Raw genomic sequence first — 17,997 nt, forward strand, 5'->3', positions numbered from 1 at the left:
GGATGGGTATCTAATGAGGTTTCATGATCTTACAATCACACTTTAATAGCAGTATGATGCAATTGTATATATTAGCATTCCGGTGATTGCTATCTTTTTATTCAATCAATGGGTTTACCTTTAAGCAAAACTTTATCTTTCATTCCTATCATCACTATCAACCGAGACGCTTGAATGGGTAACTTTTAGATTAGCCCTCCTTAAGGTTTCGATGAAACTCATGCTTGCGACGATCTATCATTATCGCCCTGAAGCCTGAACAACCTGCGTTACTCAAAAGTTTATATACGATAGGAGAAAAGAGCTGATGAATGATTCTTAAAGTATCGTGAAGCCGAGTTTTTGCGTAATCACTCATGAACTTAGCACTAGCATCCTTCCTACTACGGAGAGCAAAACATCAACTTCCCAACACCATCGATTGCCATGCATATCACGTGACCAATTTTTTTTTCCAAAAATACAAAAAGGAACCAACCTTAGAAGGTTCTTTGATTCGATGGATGCGCGGACCGGGAATCGAACCCGGGTCATCCGCGTGGCAGGCGGATATTATACCACTAAACCATCCGCGCCTTGATGCTTGTTTTTTTGAATAGCAATATACATCATAAATGACTCACCTTCCATATGTGGAAATCAACAATATTGGTCTTATTGAATAGCGGATTTATCATAATATCTAGTGGTGAAGAGGCGAATGTCTTTGGGAAGCTCATTGTATAGCAATTTCAGGTTGAAGATAGGTTATCCATGTTAAGGTGTCGGAGAGAAATGAATCGCTTGCCACCTTTAACAGCGACCGACCAAGTGCGTGATTTGAATTCACGAAGGTGATCTTACTCATATTATGAGCTGTTAATCATTATGGTAGGTAATAAGGATCAAGAATGGATCATTGGAAAAGAGCGCGGTGCTAAAAGAAGATGGTTTTTGATAGCATGTTGCATAGTGACATGGATGGTTGCTTAGCATACTATAAGGAAATGCGTATCAAGTCAAGTCTTTATTGCCTATTAGATACAGCAAGGCAAATGAGAAAGGGGAAGGCAAATGTAAGTCGTAAACGTAATAATATGGAGCGGGCTATCAATGGTATTTGGCGTGTAAAAGGGCTCTGAGCGCAGCGGGATCTTGTTCTTTTTGCTTTATTCAGTTACAAGCATGGCCGAGGAGCAACCGACAGAGTCCAATGCGCGCCCACCTATATACGAAGAATCGTCTCAGTACCGTCATTGGCGTTTTAGCCCTGAGCAACTTTGGAACATACGAAAGACGAGTCATGAAACAGCCGTTGAACGTGTCAAGCAGAACATACAAGAAGATCTGGTACGTTTGCATACGAGATCGTGCGACGCATTTGGAACGTAAAGTAACATGCTATTCTCAATCTGCAGAAGGAATCAGAGGAGGCAACGTCTGAAAACCAGGATCCGCAATACCTGTCAATCGAGGAGGAGCTTGCATTGTGCCGGTTTTACGAGAAGCAACTACAAAGTATTTGTCGTCACTTCAAGTTCACGGATGCTGTGATGGTGCGTAGAGATCCTGCCCCCCACCCTCCCTCATATATGAATGGCTAATCTTGGGATGATACAGGCAACAGCTATGGTTTACATGAAGCGATTCTTTTTGTATAACAGCATCATGGATTATCACCCCAAGGATATATTGTAAGTCGTCATGGGATTTGTAAATGATCTCTTCTAATGCAACATAGGTTGACTTGTTTATTCCTTTCAACCAAATCCGAGAGCGAGCGTATTTCGATTGATCAGTTTGGAAAGAATCTCAACCTTCCATCAACCGACAGCATCTTGGGACTGGAGTTTGTAGTATCACAAGGGATCAGATTCGAGTACTTGGTACATCATCCTTATCGAGCAGCATATGGATTGTTCTTGGAATTACAGGTGAGCTTGGTGGTTTATTGGGAGACGTAAATCGTTCTCTTTTTAACATGAAATAGAGAGGAGATGTGGATATCAAGGTTCTCAAAGAGACTTACAACAAGGTTCAAGGCCTCATTGGATCAATGCTCTTGACAGATTTATCATTTATCTATCAACCATCACAGCTTGCTTTGGGAGCCTTTGTTATTGCAGGACGCTCTACTGGATTTGATCAACACATTCTAAGGTAGGTTAAACGATTAAACAGAAGAAGATGCACCCTATTGATCTTTATCTCTTAGACACATGGAAACCAAGGTTGGCAAAGAAAAGATCGAAATGCTATCCAAGATCGCAGATGATGTGGCAGAGACCATTGACCAATTCGTGGCTGTTTCACCCAACGAAGCTAAGCTTATTGATCGACGATTACGGGTGTGCATGAATCCAGCAAAGAACCCCGATTCTGCATTGTGAGTATAGAATAAGGACATTTTATATACAACAACCAATATACTAATAGGTATGAGCTAGATACAAGAAACGAGCAGCAGAGAAAGAGCGCGAAGATGAGGAACGTGATAAGAAGAGAGCACGACAAGGAACGGATGACGAGGATGAGGATTTGTCAGATTGAAACCATCATTTCTTTTGTTTGATCTTGAGCATCTCGGCACAGTTCTTGCAGTACCATTTGCCTTTTGGAGGCGTCCGTAATCCAACACATTCCAGGTGGAACCATTCTATTTCGCACTAAGGAAACCCATTGATTAGCAACAAAATCGTTTTCACTTTGTCAATATATTTACCTCGTCATTATCACATGCCACCATTTCACCAAAGGATACTTGTTGACAATAGCAATAAAGAGGTTCATTGGGATCAATCGGTAGATTACTCAAAGATATAGCACTAGAATGAGCTTAGTCACTTTCTTTGGCTTTTGTGATGGTGAAAAACTTACGCCTGTGCATGCTGCTTGGAATCTTCTGCTGAAAGGTATTCACCTTGTTGCTGTCCTTCATCCACTTCAGATGCAATTCCTTTTTTCCTTCCACGCGTTTGTTTTCGTTTCTTGCGTTCTAATAAAAATGATGTTCAGCATCATGTACACTATCCCATCCACTATCAACATACTGTGCTCTTCCTTTTCAGGGCGTTTGTCGGATCCAGCCGTTGACGTCCCGGTTGATGGACGACCCATAGTAGGGCCTATTAGCTGCTCGTCCTCGTACTTTTGTAAATCCATATCCAACTTGGTACAATGACGATCCACAGTATCATACGTAGACTTTGCCAATGCAAACTTCTCTTCTCCACGCTTGAGAACTTCGTTCAAGAGTGAACCAATGTTAGCGAGTCGTTGTTGGCGTTCCTTTGGCGACAGCACCGTCTTTTGGTTCATTAGACGCAGTGATTTGGACGCAACGTCATCCATAAGCTCTACCCGGACATGGCATGAGAACAAGCATTGATGGGTACTAGGGTTGAATTACCTTGTGCACTGTCGTCTAGTTGTCGAATAAGTGTAAAGTTGCGTTGTAACTCGATAGGAAGTGCTTCAACTGCTACATAATAAAAAGCTGCGTTCAACACCAGGGCCAATGTAGTGTTATAGTGAACTTACTGTCTGAATAGCCACTAAGCCATGAAGATCGATCAACATCGTCGGTCGCAGACATATTTGAGCTGAAAGAAGCGTGTGGTGGTGTATTTTCGCTCTCCCCCACCGCTACAATGCTTTGGGTTGTGAAATGGCAGCTGACCAATCAGGCAAGCTCTTAGTAAGGGTTCGCATGCAGTATAATAGTAACCATATCAACAACTTATGCAATGCGAGTTATGTTCCTTAAAGAAAGAGAATGTTGCTATGGCTTGAAGGCAACCGATATTATCCATGGAGATCCCACTCATCATAGACCTCGAAACCAACAGGGTTTTTACCACCTCCCTTACACTTTTTCCATCCATCATCAGCGAGTGAGCTTGCATGAACATACTTGCAACAAGAAACATGTAGCAAAAAATTTGGTAGATTAATAAAGGGTTTGGATCAAGGAATTGCAGCTGTGTAGCCTCTTTGATAAATACATTCAACTTTCACAACGATGTTTCCCTCATGAAAAGAGTGATCGTCTTAATAGGATTGGCACATCGCTGCTATCTCAAAGGACGTTAAAGTTATGGATAAGGATATGGAATGCTTTTAATACTTCCAATGATGCAAGGGGTGGCTATAAAAGGCAGCTATTCGATGAGCTTTGCATTAAATAGATCGGTGACATGCGTTATGGAAGAGGTGAATAGCTTGAATGTAACCTTAGATCGACCCGGGATGGGTTATATATGATAAGGCTATTCGAATGTAGTTCATTTCAATGACGTACGAAGTGTACCGATCGAGTTGTACGCCTAGTAGTTTATTTGATGTATGGTCAATGCGTGTGCGCGATACTACTACAGAAGGATTATTAATCAGCCTTCTTCTTTTGCCAAGCCAAATACCCAACGCAAGATTGAATTGAAGATCTATTCGGCGATGTTTCCTATCCATATTCTTGTAAATGTACCCCAAGTTATGATACCACAGTTATGGGATCATCGATTGTGGTTGGGGGAAAAGGCAACGACCATGGGAAAAAATGCCATCGCTGAGTAGTCGGGAAAACGTTTCGTGTTGCACAGGTAATTCAGTCATGCCGCCCTTGATCGTTGCGGCAATCAACATCTCCATCTTATCTCTCATGATAGTCATAATGAGATCAAGTCATTACATGAATGAATAAAAAGCTGTTTCTATCCGAGAAACAAGAAAGAAAGAATCGATCTATGGAAGCATGGGGGAGATGGGGAGATGAATGGATGATGTTTGCGATAGAGCTCAACCTTAAATGAGATTTCTAAACAGGATTCGTCATTGTAACAGAACCTGATTCGTCGCTTTCTCTTGATGTTTTTCAGGACAGCTACACTTGGACGCGCTGCTGCCACTCTCAGACGTATTCCTTACTCCACAATGTCTAAAACATTCACACCTGCCGCACGTGTGGCTCATTTCGAAAAGGACGGTATGTCAAGGCACTCTTTATTCAAGTCATGCGTGGGGGCGATAAGCTCACATGAGTGCTTTCATTCTAGTTTGGTCTATCTTCACCCCTTTGGCCGCTGAAACCAAAGCAATCAACCTCGGCCAAGGCTTCATGAAGTAAGTACAAATGACACCTTCGCCATGGTAGCTGTTACAACGAGAGCTCGAGCTGATTGACACGTAATTCTAGCTTTGGTCCACCTGAGGCTGTCCAAAAGGCTGCCAAGGAAGCTATCGACATTGTCGAGTCCAATCAATACAGGTAGGTGGTACTCACTATTCGAGAAAAGGGAAGGATGCTTATCATACGTGGTGTTGTAGTCATCCACGAGGTCGTCCACGTCTGCGTAATGCCATCGCTGCATCATATGAGCCTGAATTTGGTCGAAAGCTGAATCCCGAGACCGAGATCTTGGTTACAGCAGGAGCCAATGAAGCCATGTTTGCTACCTTTGCTGGTTATTTGAATGATGGTGACGAGGTTATCTGCATTGAGCCTTTCTTTGATCAATACATTGTAAGTCATGGGCTTGTGATAAGAGGGTGTTGATGTTTATTGACCATTGTTGTCCATAGTCCAACATTACCATGAATGGTGGCAAACCCGTGTTTGTGCCTTTGCGTGCCCCAGAGCGAGCTGTCGATAGCAACATTTCCTCCCATGAGTGGCGCTTGGATGTTAACGAATTGCGATCCAAGATCACCCCCAAGACCAAGATGATTGTTATCAACACACCTCACAACCCGGTTGGAAAAGTCTTTGACGAGAAGGAATTGTTGGACATTGGTAAAGTGGCCGAGGAACATGATCTCATTATTCTTTCGGATGAAGTGGTACGTATTGTTGGGAAAAAAGGGGGGGATGTTGTCAATGTAGGTATTGATCAATGCATTAGTATGACCGCCTCTATTATCCTCCTCTCGAAAAATTCCCTCGTGTGGCCACTCTCGGTAACCTCTGGGAACGCACTTTGACTGTGTGCTCTGGTGGTAAGAGCTTTGCAGCCACTGGATGGCGTGTTGGTTGGCTTATTGGCCCTGAGCATTTGGTCAAGTATTCCTTCGCTGCCCAAACTCGTGTTGTCTTTTCGGTCAACTCGCCTTGTCAAGAAGCTGTTGCTGCTGGTCTCGAAGCTTCAATCAAGGAACCCATTTTCCAAGATCAAATGGCAGCCTACCTTAAGAAACGTGAGATCCTGGCCAAGGTGTTTGATGAGCTTGGTTTGCCATACACCACACCCGAAGGTGCCTATTATATCCTAGTCAACACATTCAAGATTGCTGTGCCTGAAGATTATCCCTTCCCCCCAGAATTGGATACCCGTGGCAAGGATTTCAAAACATGCTATTGGCTCACAAAGGAAATCGGCGTATGTGCCATCCCACCTTCCGAATTCTATTCAAAGGATCATTGGGATCTCGCTGCCAATTTCGCTCGATTTGCTTTCTGCAAGACTGATGATGTCCTTCACCAAGCCGTGGAACGATTGAGGAAGCTTAAACCTTATATTAAACAATAGATTTGAGAAATGTTGAAAGAAAATAGAATGAAAAAAAAGTATTTCACAAAAGAGTGAATGGGAGAGGGGAAATTGGGGGGGGGGGTGAGGATGAGCATTAACGGCCACCGAGCAAAGGAGCACGCTCACTGGCACGATTTGTCCATCGACTAAAGCGACGATTGATGCGTTCAAGCCAGTTGGGAATTAAAGTACGAGCCACAGCGCTGACGAGGATACCAACGACCACAAGAGACACGGTGTGTGGAGTTTGTGTCAAGAACACAGCGGCATCCAATAAAATCCTGCACATGAATGATTGAATGAGAATTTTGGTTCATGCAAAAAACGAATGATCCTTGTCACACATTACCATGCAGTGGTTAGAGCGTAAACCCAATCGTGTCGGTCTGAATAATCCACGAGATGCAGTGCCACAAATCCGATGGCAAGGATGATGACCGTGTGCACCTGAGAGAAGAAGAAGAAAAGAAGCTATGCGTGAGAACAAGATGTAATATGATGTCGATGATAATAATACTCACAACGGGATGACTCTTGGTCTCATCGCTGAACTGAAACACTTGCCAGACAGTGATGAAGAAGGTGGCAGCTGTATAAATGGAGAAGGGTGCATTCAAGAACGCCATATCGGTTGCATTGCGTGGTGGATAGTCTCGCAAACGATGGTAGATAAACACCAAAGTGGCCAACTGCCATAGCAAACCAACAAAGGCAAAGATGTTGAGATGGAAAAACTAGCGGCATTATACCATGTCGGGTGGTTAGTTTTGTTCATCAAGCACAACGCACACGTACACACACACATCTTTCTCCTGATATGTTTCCTCGACTTACCCAGAGAAGAGATACTCCACTATTCAAAACTGCCACCAACAGATACCAGAAACCAACCGCCTCGAAAAAGTCTATGAGGTGTATTTTAGTAATGCTATTCATTTTTATACGTGTACCACCACCACCCTTGTTTGTGGACATGTTACCTTTGGGAGCACTTGGAAACCATTGGAATATGGTCATACCAACCAATAATAGCTGGAGTATACCAACGAGGATGATGATAAAATCACGTCCATGGAAACCAGCTTCATGGTTGAGAAACCTGCATGAAACACCATCGTATGTCAACTTATGCAGAGACGTAGTGTAGTAGATAAGCGACATACCATTTTGAATAGCTGAACCCTTGAAAGCCGATAAGCAACAAAGTGGCCAGCGTGTTTGAAAGCTTGATCTTAATGTCGAGATTGGCCATTGAGGAAACAAGTGGAAAAGAGTGGGAAAGAAAGAAAGGATCTGACACTTGCTATGCTACTGCACGGCCTCTTTTTTTCCAGCCCAGACCAGGTGTGTGTGGGTATGGTCACCTGCTGTCGATTTTTCCTTGTGTGACACACGTATCTTGGACACTCTCGTTTCGACGACAACAACCAAAAACAGCAAAGAGAACACATAGAACACATGCTCACCTTATCACTACTATGTCAACCTCTTTTCGTTTACCATACGGTTACAACGAAGCTCCTCCATGGCCTTCCCTCTATTGGCCATTCAGCTCTGATTTCGTACCCATCAACTTGATTGCCGATGTCCCCCATTCACTCTACTACTTGAACGGTAAGTATGCTTTATTCCACTTTGAATAGCTACTAAGTCTATTTTAGACATATGGCGCTATACTACAATTTGGTCAGTGCTTTTTGCAACATTGGTGTATCTCCCAGCAGGTAGGCAACATACTTGGAATCATACTGGTGCAGGCGGCTGTGGTCTAATACATACATTTGATATAGGCATATGGGCGTTTCTAATGTTCGCTAAAACACGCACACTACGTTGGTACACGCTTATGATGATCCCAATCATTTTTGTTGTTGGTGGGGCTTTGGCATCATTTATGATAGGAAGCATCATGGGTAAGTGGAGCTCATCTCTCTCTCACATGTCGGTAATTTGATTCCCTTGCAGCTGACCCAAACTTGGTATATAGGAGTCGCATTAGCATTTGTATACAATGCAGGTTTCTTTGTCATGTCCACGTGGATTCCATTTCTATGGGCACTCATTCAAATCCTCGTTGTCCTTGTTGGCAGTTATTCCACAATCACCACCATTCTCTAGAAGAATAATGACACCTCCTCCTTTGTGTATATTATTAGATCCTTCTTCTTCTTCTTTATTCCCTTATTGCTACTCCTCATCATAATAAAGCTTTGCTCAAGATTTCATAATCAAACTTGCGTGCTTGTAAATGCGAGAGACAGGCGCTTGGTGAGATCTCATCCAGCTCGAATCTGGTAATCGTGATTAGTTTACAAGTTCTGTTCACGTTTCTATTCTTGTAATTACCCCATCTTTTCGGTATAAAATCGAAATGCCCCTTTGTTTGCTATATAAAGTATCAGCATCTTATGGTTGTACAAGTTCATGCGTTATACTTCCTTACCTTTGAACACCGTAAGCATCATCTTATCCATCCTCCAATGTTTACCAATCCGCTCCAGTAAGTTCATCAGGTATTCGCCTATACCAAGGCCACGCGCATCTGGAATGAGCTGTAGCTCAAAGCTAGCAATACAATTTAACCACCACAATCATCGAGCACACTCTTTGTATTTACCAGTAAGCTGCCTGTGCCATCACATCGTCATCCATCGTTTCTTCATGAAGCATTCGAAAGAGAAGGAATCCTTTCAGATCCATGGGTTCTTTGGCTGATCGTGCGACAAGATACCGGGCTTCAGGGGCAAACATCTCGCTCTTTTTGTGTTCATCATCCCACCCATCTTTGGATCGAGCATACCTAACAACCATCAAATCAGCCAACATGCAGTGATGCAGGGTATCTTCACAAGTCTTACATGTCATACATGTTGTCCTTGACGAGATCAAATGCCCACTGCTTGAGATGTTCAGGCATATCTTGACACGCATAATAATCCACTACCACGTTCCCTCTGGAAGAATGAGTCATTGATGAAACCGTTGCCAGGCAACAGAGGCACTCACTGTTCAAAGACGAGAGGGGTTTCTAAAAAGTCGATCAGGGACAATGCCTAATCAAGTCCAACATGAGTTGAGTGTTCGTGAGTGAGAAGAGAGAGCAAAATGCCGGCACTCACATTGTTGGCAATGGCAACATTGTCGTTGGGTCGTTCAAGATTGGTCTATCAAATGTCATGGAGGTGTGGGTTGGCGAGTTGCTTTCAGCGAGTTTACTAGTAAACATACTGGCATTCTAAATATACAGGAGGATGGAGAAAATCAAAGCGAGAAAGGGGGGGGGTTGATGGTGGTCGTGACTCAATACGACAAATGATGTCAAGAGTGGTGATGGATGGCAAGTGCAAAAGGGTATCATGGTGGTGGTATGTATTACAACAGGGACATTATATGCTTGCTTAAAGGTGTCAACTTTTTGCGCACGTGGTGATTACAATGATCATGCTTTCGGGTACTCGGCTTGCAAGCTTGAATGTTGGTGATCCAAGGCATAAGCAGGGTACGTTTGCACGTATAACGAGTAGCTGGATTGGGATCAAGGAGATGATAAAGCGTTTCAGTGACTTCAGGATCCAAACGATCAAAGAATGAAAAGCGTCGCATAGCATGTTGACGAACAAAGGAACGATAGTAGGGGTTGGTAGTTTTGGCGCTTGTAAAAAGCAGGTCACCATATAGGAGTACATACAGCACCATCCCAACGGACCACATGTCAGCTTTATCGCCCTCGTAGCCTGTGGATGAAACAAACACCTCGGGGGCTGCATAGCATACAGTACCACATACGCCAAAACATAGCTGGTTGTTTGAATGCCATGCATCACGCATAACCGACGCTTGACCAAAATCGGTAATCCGCACAAGATGTCCATGAATTAAGATATTCTCTGGCTTGATGTCACGATGAGCTACACCCATTGAATGCATGTACATCACGCCTTGAAGGATTTGTTTGAAAAAGCAATACTTCTCCTCTTTGGTCAAACTCCCATGCGTAATGGCACTACACAAGTCTTCATCTGCACACTATATAACAAAAATGCATGCAAAAGTATGAGAAGCAGCCCGTTGATGGATTCACCCACATTAAAATGATGTGGGAAAATAAACGTGAAAAGCGCTTACATATTCCATTGTCGTAAAATAATGACCACTTTGGTCGATGCTGAAATCCAATGTTTTGATTATGTTGGGGTGGTCCATTGTTGCTGCAATACAGTATTCGGAGCTGATAGCCTTCAAGAATGAGCGATGGGACACCTTTTTGGAACGTGGTCGAAAGGTCTTTATAGCGTATAGGTTATAGTCGCTTCCAACACCTAGCCGTACTTGAGCATACGCGCCCGTGCCAATGGATTCTAGTACGGCGAGGATATCGTATCTGTCATTTTTGGCTTTATGGTTATCAGGTGGTGACACAGGCTCTCGATGACGAAAAGCAATGCCTCTGATAGCTGTTGACCAACAACCAGGCACATAAGGATGGTTGCGCCGTATTCGATGTTTTGGAAGGAGATTGTGTTGGTCTTGTTGTATGCTGTATTTTAACGACATGAGAGGAGGAGGTAAAGGTAGGTGGAAAAGGAGGTCATGTAATGGACAAGCGGGTTCGAGCTCGGTTTCTTTTTTCTCCACCACTCTTTTTATTCGTTATTTGATGGGGGTTTCCACGCATGCAACTTACTAATGCACGATGTATGAGTAATAACAATCTTGTGGATGACAGGACCAATTCCGACATTTGAATACACTGCATCAAAAGACCCCTTTTTTATTTCCCCTCATCCCTATCACTAAGCGCTCTCCATAATCGCGGCTGCCTCGGTGGGTCGGTAGTATGGGCCTTGTCGGATAAACTGAAGCATCAACGTATAATGTTGCCCAAATATTTGCCGTGAATTTTCTGCTGATACCAACGTTTGTACAATGCCAAATTTCCATTTCTATTTTGTGTGTGTGTGTGCATAGACATGCGTTAGTGGCGTTCCTGTATACATATATGTATAGTGTGTCATTGACATTACCTGCCCAAGTGGCGTATGTTCAGTAGACCGATCCAGTAAGTATCCTAGGAACGTGGGGGCTCGTGCCATTTCCTACAAAAAACGTACTTTGGAATCAGATGCCTGTTGTTTTCAGCCCGACCGAGACCCCAACTTCTGCAGGACCACATCCCTTTTTTTGTTCTTCACACACGCACATTTCACACACATGCTCTCTTTCGTTGTTGCTCCCTTGCCCTATCCTTCTCCCATATATGACACCTGTCAACATGCACCAAATCCACCGAGCCATGGCAATAAAATAGTACTCACTTCTCGGCCCCAAGTATGACTTGCAATGGCTTGCATCAAAGCAAAGATAGGTACTCGGATTTCTTCCAAGGGTTGAGTCGCCGTCTGCATCAAGCTTTCCAATGTCGAAGGTGCCCCTGGAGACGAAACATATTTTTAGCTGTGCCTCCATATTTGGCTGCATTTTCCATTGTGTTCAACTTGCCATTGATGGTTTGGTAAACTTGACGCGTCATTTGCTCTACTGCAGGGTCACCACTATGTGCATAAGAAGTGGGTACAAAAGTCTTAGTGCATTAAATCTTAACATCGGGCCATTCAATGTACTACTAACCTTATTCCAATAAACTTGGATAAACTTTGAATATAGACGGCTTTAACATCTCCAGACGATGCTTGATATCCTTCCATGAACTTGCTCATCAACGGCGAATCGAGTAGCAGAGCGAGGCCAGCTGCATGAGATCCAATCAAACCCACCACTGCAATAGCCACGGTCTAAACGATAATTACTATCAGCCCCCCATAATCAAGCTGGATTGGTTAATTCGCAGGCTTCCTTACCAATATTTCCTTATTGGTGTCATCAAGGCACTGTTGCAATTTGTCAAACACCTGGTATTTGCTCTGGATTGGTTCGAATTGAATTGCCTAGGCACATGTATAATCAATTGAATACGTTCGATGAAAACCACTACCATACATTACATACTTCATTCTCTCCCAATTTTCCAAAGAACTTGAGAATTAGCGACTTGACAAGGATTGTGATTGTGTCGTTGGTTTCAGAATTGCCTATTTGAGAAGCCAAAGTTTGCAGCACACCTGATCGCTCGAGGAAATCCAGTCCACAAGGAGTAATTGCAACCTAGTAGGCATGCACAATCAAAGGTGAGAATAAGCATCTCATGATCGCTGGGTGAAAAAAAATCATGCCATCCTTTACCTCTTTGAGCATTTCAATTGCATTCAACTGAACCAAGATATCGTCAGAGTTGACTTCATCCAATATAGGTCCCAAAAATCCCGAGCTCTCCGCCAGCCGAAACGCATCATCAGACGACCCAGCAACTCGTATAATCAAATCATAAACACGAAACCGTACGGCGTCACTCCTATAATCATGTGGATGTCAACATTGATCCAAGACAACTTTCCATAACAACAACATACTTACGTTCCCTGTAAACCACGAAGGATGGATGCATTGTTGACAAATAAGCATTCAGGCTCATTGGATGCGATCTATAATATGATTGAGCATGATGTTCGTTTCTTTAGCGAGTTTTGGTACACTACCTTGGCAGCGATATCGACTGCTCTACTAGCAACACCTGTATCTCTGAACGCAATTGTTGTCAACACGAATGGGAAGATTGGCGATGTTGCCTGTAATAGGACGATGGTTATTGCTATAGGATTATCAAAGAGATTCCCTTCCTTCCATATTACATACCACTTGATGCATGGTTGATGAAGCATCCAGGCACTTGGCTACTTGTTCAAGAGACAGCTGCCGAATCTCTGGTGAAAAATGATTCAATCCTTGAGAGAGAAAGTTCTAATGTGCCATGTCGATGAGTGGGATAGTGATGAGAATGATGTTGCTTGCATTCGCTACCTGGTTGTTTTCATCTTGCATAATCATGTCGTACGAGAACGGCCGCAGTAATTTGCTTATCACCTCGCACATGATATTCGAGAGCTGCTGTTCTTCATTATCTTCGCTGTCGAGGCTGCCGAATACGAGGTAAAAGTTGGCGAGAGGCACGGCCGAGAAGATCGATTGAGCTTGGTCAAGGTTGACATCTATCCAAGTTGCCAATCGTTGAATATCGTTTTCGAAAACACAAGGAATGACAGGGTCTACCATGTAGCACGCTATTGAATGCTGCCAACGATTCAATCTTCTGACGAGTTGTGGTTGCTGAATCAGGTGCGATGGCTCGTGCCACGCGTTCAAGCGGGCTTGTTGTGGAAGGCATCGTGTGTTGGGAGCTGAGAAAGAAGTATTATGCGGGGTGCGATCTCCTCTGGATTTCAGCTGTCCAATTCATGCAAGGTATACAGCATCGCGAGAAAAATCAAGGGTATGCATGATCTTCTATTATGCTTGGGGAGATGATGAGATATGATAACCCATGGAAATTAGATAAAGTTGTGCGCTCTTGGTAGGGTTGATGCCGTCCCATTCTATCTCTCACTTTGATTCACAATCAACATGTCGAACAACAACGGTTACAACATCACCGCATTTGCTACCACTGACAAGCCCGGCAAATTCAAGGAAATTACGTATCATGCTCCACCTCTTAAGGATGACGAGATCTACATCAAAATCCTTGCCTGTGGGCTCTGTCACACGGACGTGATTTACATGTCCCAACCAGAAACAATCTTGGGTCATGAGCCTGTTGGTGAAGTAGTCGACGTTGGTTCTTCAGTGACAAAATTTGCAAAGGGTGACATTGTGGGGTAAGTTATTAGAAAGCGTTGGTTGAATGATCCCATATTAATGTACAACAGCTATTCTTATTTACGTAATTGCTGTCTCGATTGCCGTCAATGCAATTCGGGCAATGATATCATGTGCTATGACCGCGTCATGTTCCCAGAAGGAAACAACAATGCATTCGCCCATGGTGTCGTTTGCAAGGATAGGTAAGTAATAGTCATTACATGCTTGCAGCTCACTAACATATCTCATCAAGGTTTGTGTACCGTATCCCTGACAACTTGAAACCCAAGGAGGCTGCACCTTTGATGTGTGCTGGTTTGACAGTGTTTACCGCACTCTGGAAATCTCAAATACCTCCCACTGGACGTGTGGCTGTCATCGGTATTGGGGGTTTGGGTCATTTATCGTTGAAATTTGCAAGAGCGTGGGGGCTACATGTTACCGCCATATCGCATACACCGGTAAGTTTACTATGACAGCGACTAAACTATTGTATACTCATTCCTTTTATAGGGCAAGAAAGAGGAATGCCTGAAATATGGTGCCCACGAATTCATGTGCTCCAAGGACTTTACGGCTGATTACATCAAGAATGCACCCAAGTTTGATATGATCCTCGACACCGTTAGTGCCGACTTGGATTGGGATATGTATCTTAATCTCTTGGATAGGTAATAGCAATGACGTGGTGAGGAAAAAACAAGCAACAAGGTGATTGATCATCATCTCTTATAGAAACGGGTCATTCTTTTTAATCGGCATTCCTTCGGGCCCAATTCAGATCAAAGAGATCTTTCCATTTTTGCAATCGGAAAAGATATTCAGAGGCTCGATCTTGGGTGGTCGATACATTGTCGAGCTTATGCTAGAGTTTGCCTCCCGTCATAACATCAAGGCCGCCATCGAGGATTATCCAATGGTAACCAAAATGAGCTCTATTCTTTGTTGACATGTGCATTGACATTTTATTGTTCTTTTTTTAGACGCCAGATGGTATTGCCAAAGCAGTCGAAGATTGTGAAGCTAATAAGCTACGATACAGAGCGGTACTTTTGCCAAAGTAAATATATAGAAAGGGATTATTGTTGCAGCAAATAAACGAAGAAGGGTGTAGAACAATGAATGCACGACAATGAAAATGGATAAATAAGGCTTGATTGTGCCTGGTAGTATTTACGATTCCAGCTTTTATCGAATTGGACAAGAGAAAGAGCAATAACAATCTAATAACCAAAAAGAACAAAGACAGGATCAGTTTTTTGATTACAAAGAAATGTACAACGAGCGAATCTTGCTCGTGGGATAAACAATGATGGCAGCGGCGTGTAAGCCCACAGCTAACCCCAAGGAGACTTGAAGCATGAGGATGGGATAAAGCCCCTGGGTAACATCATTATTATGCAGCAACGCATATGCATGACGTACACCTATGGTATATACGTGGTCAGTGCACCTTTACAACATAGGCATAGTCATTTTCTTTTTCCCCTACCTAGACTGCCAGGCACAAGTAATGTGATCCCTACACATAAAGGTGCCAGGGGTGGCTCACCAGTGATTTTAAGAGCAAAGTTGGCGTATAAGCCCATGGCAAATGCAGCGATCGTGCTAAGGACTTGAGGATCAGAGACAATCCTGCCAAGAAAAAAAAGCACACAAAAGCCGATAGCTGCACAACATGTTTGTGATGCCCATTGCTGACGTGTGGAGCCGTATGCCAAGCCGATAGAAATACTCATGATGGGGAAAAGCAGTAAATAGTACCATGGTGAGACTGGATCGCCGCATACGCCTTCATCTGGAATATTAGGGTTGATGGCCATATACACGCTGCTACCGATTTGGAGACCATACGCAAGCAGAAATGCATAAATTACTGCATAGGCTAGCCGAATGGCTCCTGTGGTCACCTGATGTGCAAGGATTTCCATCTACCCATTTGCACGCCGTTAGTCATCTTCATCCAAAGTAGTACATAGCTCCCCACTATTACTTACCACTGCCATTGTCATGCCATAACCTGGTAGCAATATCAAAATGGGTGACAACCCCACTGTAATAAAACAAGCGTACTCGTGAAGCAATCGTGCCACAAGACCCACAATGATGCATGACGAGACTTCATATATGGGGCCATAGGCAGGTATCTTGATGGATGCAATGAACAACAATGCCACCAATAAACCAAGGATAGTGGCAGCAGTGGCATCTACCCATGTGCCATCAAACATGCAAGCTGTTGCCGTGAATCCGATAGCAGAGAATGAAAAACACAAGGCCCAGTTGCCACATGAAGGCGGTGAGTCGATGATTTCTTGTAGTGACATGAGGCATTGCTCTGGGTTTTGTTTTCCTTTGTAAAGTGCATTCATGGTTTTGGTCATCCTCACTAGTTTTCCCACGTCAAAGCCGACAACCGATTTGATGGTAAGGGTTTCAGGATAAGGTGGATGTTGTGTTGCTGTTGTATCGGTGGTGGAAGACGAAGACGAAGATGTGGATGCTGGATGTGCAAGTGATACAAGGATCAAATCAGGTACAATCGTGAACGTGGCATCAATTGATAGAGTTTTGCATGCATGCTTGAGGGTTTCTTCCTATGGCAAGAAAAGTGTTGTTAATGATGGGTAGGATAGGAATCGGATTGAAGTAACCATTAAGGAACTTACAATGCGATGAGAAGGACTACCATACTGCAATAGGCATCGGCCAAGAGCGAGAATTATGCGCTTTTTCGTTTCGAATTGTGGATCTTGTTGTGGTTTCTCCGAAGATTCGTCATTATTGAATGTGGATGAGACGTTAACAAGGACATCTGTGTTGGGTAAAAACGGTTTACGATGCAATAGGGTGGATGCGTATTCAATGTTTTCGGATGCTGCTGCTGGAGGAGGAGGCTTGATTAGATTATGTGATCGTTGACTTGAGGAGGATGAGGAAGGGGAATCATCTGGTGGAGCAACAATGGTGTCACTGCTCATGGATCGGCCTGTGCCCTGGCTGCCGAGAAAGCGAGCTGTGTTTTGCAGTGTGGGTGGTGATGCAGCAGCCATGGATTAATTGTCCCACTATTGTGAGCATACAAAGAACCCAAGATAGCACAAATGAAAAAGAAGAAAGAATGGAGCAAGAAAAGAAAAGACACGCTTATACATATACTCAACATTAATAGACGACATCATAATTATAATGCGAAGAGAGCTGTGTGGATCAAAGGGCAGTTCAGTATCAAATTTGTTAAGCTTGTTCAGAAGCATGACGAACAAACGGATATTCAATGATAATGCTTTAATGGGCGTTGGCTGATATCGTGGAAGATTACTTTGACTTTTATCAATGTTGGCAACATGGGTTGCCATTCACAACAGCGAGCAGCATCAAATGCATAAGTCTTGTGTTACCGTCGCATAGCAACAACGAGTACAAGGGCAAAGAAGAAAATGAGGGAGCAAGATATCTGATGTCATGGGAACTGCAATGGATCAGCACAAGGTTAGGATAGTGTGTTTACTACAAACAACCCTGAGTAGTTTCAAATGAGATGGCTTCCACAAGCAACATGCACCCAACACAAGCTTTGTGAAACCATCACCGGGTCACTTTGTTCCTGGGGACACAACACACAAAAGCCAGCCCTCGCTGTCATGCATTTCTTTCCTTCATCTCTTCCCACTATTATACCTTCTTCTCACATCAAGTGTATTTTGTCTTTTTGACCATATCAAAGTACGTACACTTTTTA

At 43.4% G+C, this 17,997-nt stretch overlaps 10 protein-coding genes and 1 non-coding gene across 11 annotated transcripts; 4 read left to right on the forward strand and 7 right to left on the reverse strand.

Moving 5' to 3' along the window:
- Nucleotides 1-504: 504 nt before the first annotated feature.
- Nucleotides 505-575, reverse strand: O0I10_000004. The gene has a single exon. It is a non-coding gene; the product is annotated as a tRNA-Gly (tRNA).
- Nucleotides 576-1,164: 589 nt separating this feature from the next.
- On the forward strand, nt 1,165-2,529 carry O0I10_000005 (uncharacterized protein; the record flags this gene model as incomplete). The annotated part of the gene is made up of 7 exons (XM_058480121.1): nt 1,165-1,329; nt 1,398-1,535; nt 1,600-1,673; nt 1,721-1,913; nt 1,970-2,139; nt 2,195-2,365; nt 2,427-2,529. The coding sequence occupies 7 exons, from the start codon at nt 1,165-1,167 to the stop codon at nt 2,527-2,529; spliced, it is 1,014 nt and encodes a 337-aa protein (XP_058348644.1).
- Nucleotides 2,530-2,534: 5 nt separating this feature from the next.
- Nucleotides 2,535-3,574, reverse strand: O0I10_000006 (uncharacterized protein; the record flags this gene model as incomplete). The annotated part of the gene is made up of 6 exons (XM_058480122.1): nt 2,535-2,645; nt 2,702-2,804; nt 2,857-2,974; nt 3,030-3,335; nt 3,389-3,460; nt 3,520-3,574. 6 exons carry the CDS (start codon nt 3,572-3,574, stop codon nt 2,535-2,537), a joined length of 765 nt encoding a protein of 254 aa, XP_058348645.1.
- A 1,268-nt stretch (nt 3,575-4,842) lies between these two features.
- Nucleotides 4,843-6,500, forward strand: O0I10_000007 (uncharacterized protein; the record flags this gene model as incomplete). The annotated part of the gene is made up of 6 exons (XM_058480123.1): nt 4,843-4,960; nt 5,031-5,097; nt 5,171-5,242; nt 5,302-5,497; nt 5,557-5,814; nt 5,877-6,500. The coding sequence occupies 6 exons, from the start codon at nt 4,843-4,845 to the stop codon at nt 6,498-6,500; spliced, it is 1,335 nt and encodes a 444-aa protein (XP_058348646.1).
- A 97-nt stretch (nt 6,501-6,597) lies between these two features.
- Nucleotides 6,598-7,755, reverse strand: O0I10_000008 (uncharacterized protein; the record flags this gene model as incomplete). Its single annotated transcript, XM_058480124.1, has 6 exons — nt 6,598-6,784; nt 6,853-6,950; nt 7,025-7,237; nt 7,338-7,408; nt 7,484-7,602; nt 7,667-7,755. The coding sequence occupies 6 exons, from the start codon at nt 7,753-7,755 to the stop codon at nt 6,598-6,600; spliced, it is 777 nt and encodes a 258-aa protein (XP_058348647.1).
- A 226-nt stretch (nt 7,756-7,981) lies between these two features.
- On the forward strand, nt 7,982-8,621 carry O0I10_000009 (uncharacterized protein; the record flags this gene model as incomplete). The annotated part of the gene is made up of 4 exons (XM_058480125.1): nt 7,982-8,117; nt 8,165-8,227; nt 8,294-8,416; nt 8,491-8,621. The coding sequence occupies 4 exons, from the start codon at nt 7,982-7,984 to the stop codon at nt 8,619-8,621; spliced, it is 453 nt and encodes a 150-aa protein (XP_058348648.1).
- Nucleotides 8,622-8,700: 79 nt separating this feature from the next.
- O0I10_000010 (uncharacterized protein) lies at nt 8,701-9,737 on the reverse strand (the record flags this gene model as incomplete). Its single annotated transcript, XM_058480126.1, has 8 exons — nt 8,701-8,794; nt 8,850-8,889; nt 8,947-9,068; nt 9,121-9,303; nt 9,362-9,457; nt 9,510-9,556; nt 9,623-9,667; nt 9,732-9,737. The coding sequence occupies 8 exons, from the start codon at nt 9,735-9,737 to the stop codon at nt 8,701-8,703; spliced, it is 633 nt and encodes a 210-aa protein (XP_058348649.1).
- A 138-nt stretch (nt 9,738-9,875) lies between these two features.
- Nucleotides 9,876-11,057, reverse strand: O0I10_000011 (uncharacterized protein; the record flags this gene model as incomplete). Its single annotated transcript, XM_058480127.1, has 2 exons — nt 9,876-10,529; nt 10,629-11,057. 2 exons carry the CDS (start codon nt 11,055-11,057, stop codon nt 9,876-9,878), a joined length of 1,083 nt encoding a protein of 360 aa, XP_058348650.1.
- A 239-nt stretch (nt 11,058-11,296) lies between these two features.
- Nucleotides 11,297-13,782, reverse strand: O0I10_000012 (uncharacterized protein; the record flags this gene model as incomplete). Its single annotated transcript, XM_058480128.1, has 13 exons — nt 11,297-11,446; nt 11,528-11,599; nt 11,819-11,934; nt 12,003-12,055; nt 12,132-12,295; nt 12,362-12,448; nt 12,510-12,665; nt 12,744-12,912; nt 12,975-13,042; nt 13,097-13,186; nt 13,254-13,358; nt 13,419-13,606; nt 13,668-13,782. 13 exons carry the CDS (start codon nt 13,780-13,782, stop codon nt 11,297-11,299), a joined length of 1,533 nt encoding a protein of 510 aa, XP_058348651.1.
- A 236-nt stretch (nt 13,783-14,018) lies between these two features.
- O0I10_000013 (uncharacterized protein) lies at nt 14,019-15,319 on the forward strand (the record flags this gene model as incomplete). The annotated part of the gene is made up of 6 exons (XM_058480129.1): nt 14,019-14,272; nt 14,324-14,458; nt 14,509-14,716; nt 14,769-14,926; nt 14,991-15,174; nt 15,239-15,319. The coding sequence occupies 6 exons, from the start codon at nt 14,019-14,021 to the stop codon at nt 15,317-15,319; spliced, it is 1,020 nt and encodes a 339-aa protein (XP_058348652.1).
- Nucleotides 15,320-15,518: 199 nt separating this feature from the next.
- Nucleotides 15,519-17,308, reverse strand: O0I10_000014 (uncharacterized protein; the record flags this gene model as incomplete). The annotated part of the gene is made up of 4 exons (XM_058480130.1): nt 15,519-15,682; nt 15,748-16,186; nt 16,253-16,852; nt 16,925-17,308. The coding sequence occupies 4 exons, from the start codon at nt 17,306-17,308 to the stop codon at nt 15,519-15,521; spliced, it is 1,587 nt and encodes a 528-aa protein (XP_058348653.1).
- Nucleotides 17,309-17,997: the final 689 nt, after the last annotated feature.

The sequence above is a fragment of the Lichtheimia ornata genome (genome assembly GCF_029851405.1).
Source record: "Lichtheimia ornata isolate CBS 291.66 chromosome Unknown scaffold00001, whole genome shotgun sequence".
Taxonomy (NCBI): Eukaryota; Fungi; Mucoromycota; class Mucoromycetes; order Mucorales; family Lichtheimiaceae; genus Lichtheimia; species Lichtheimia ornata.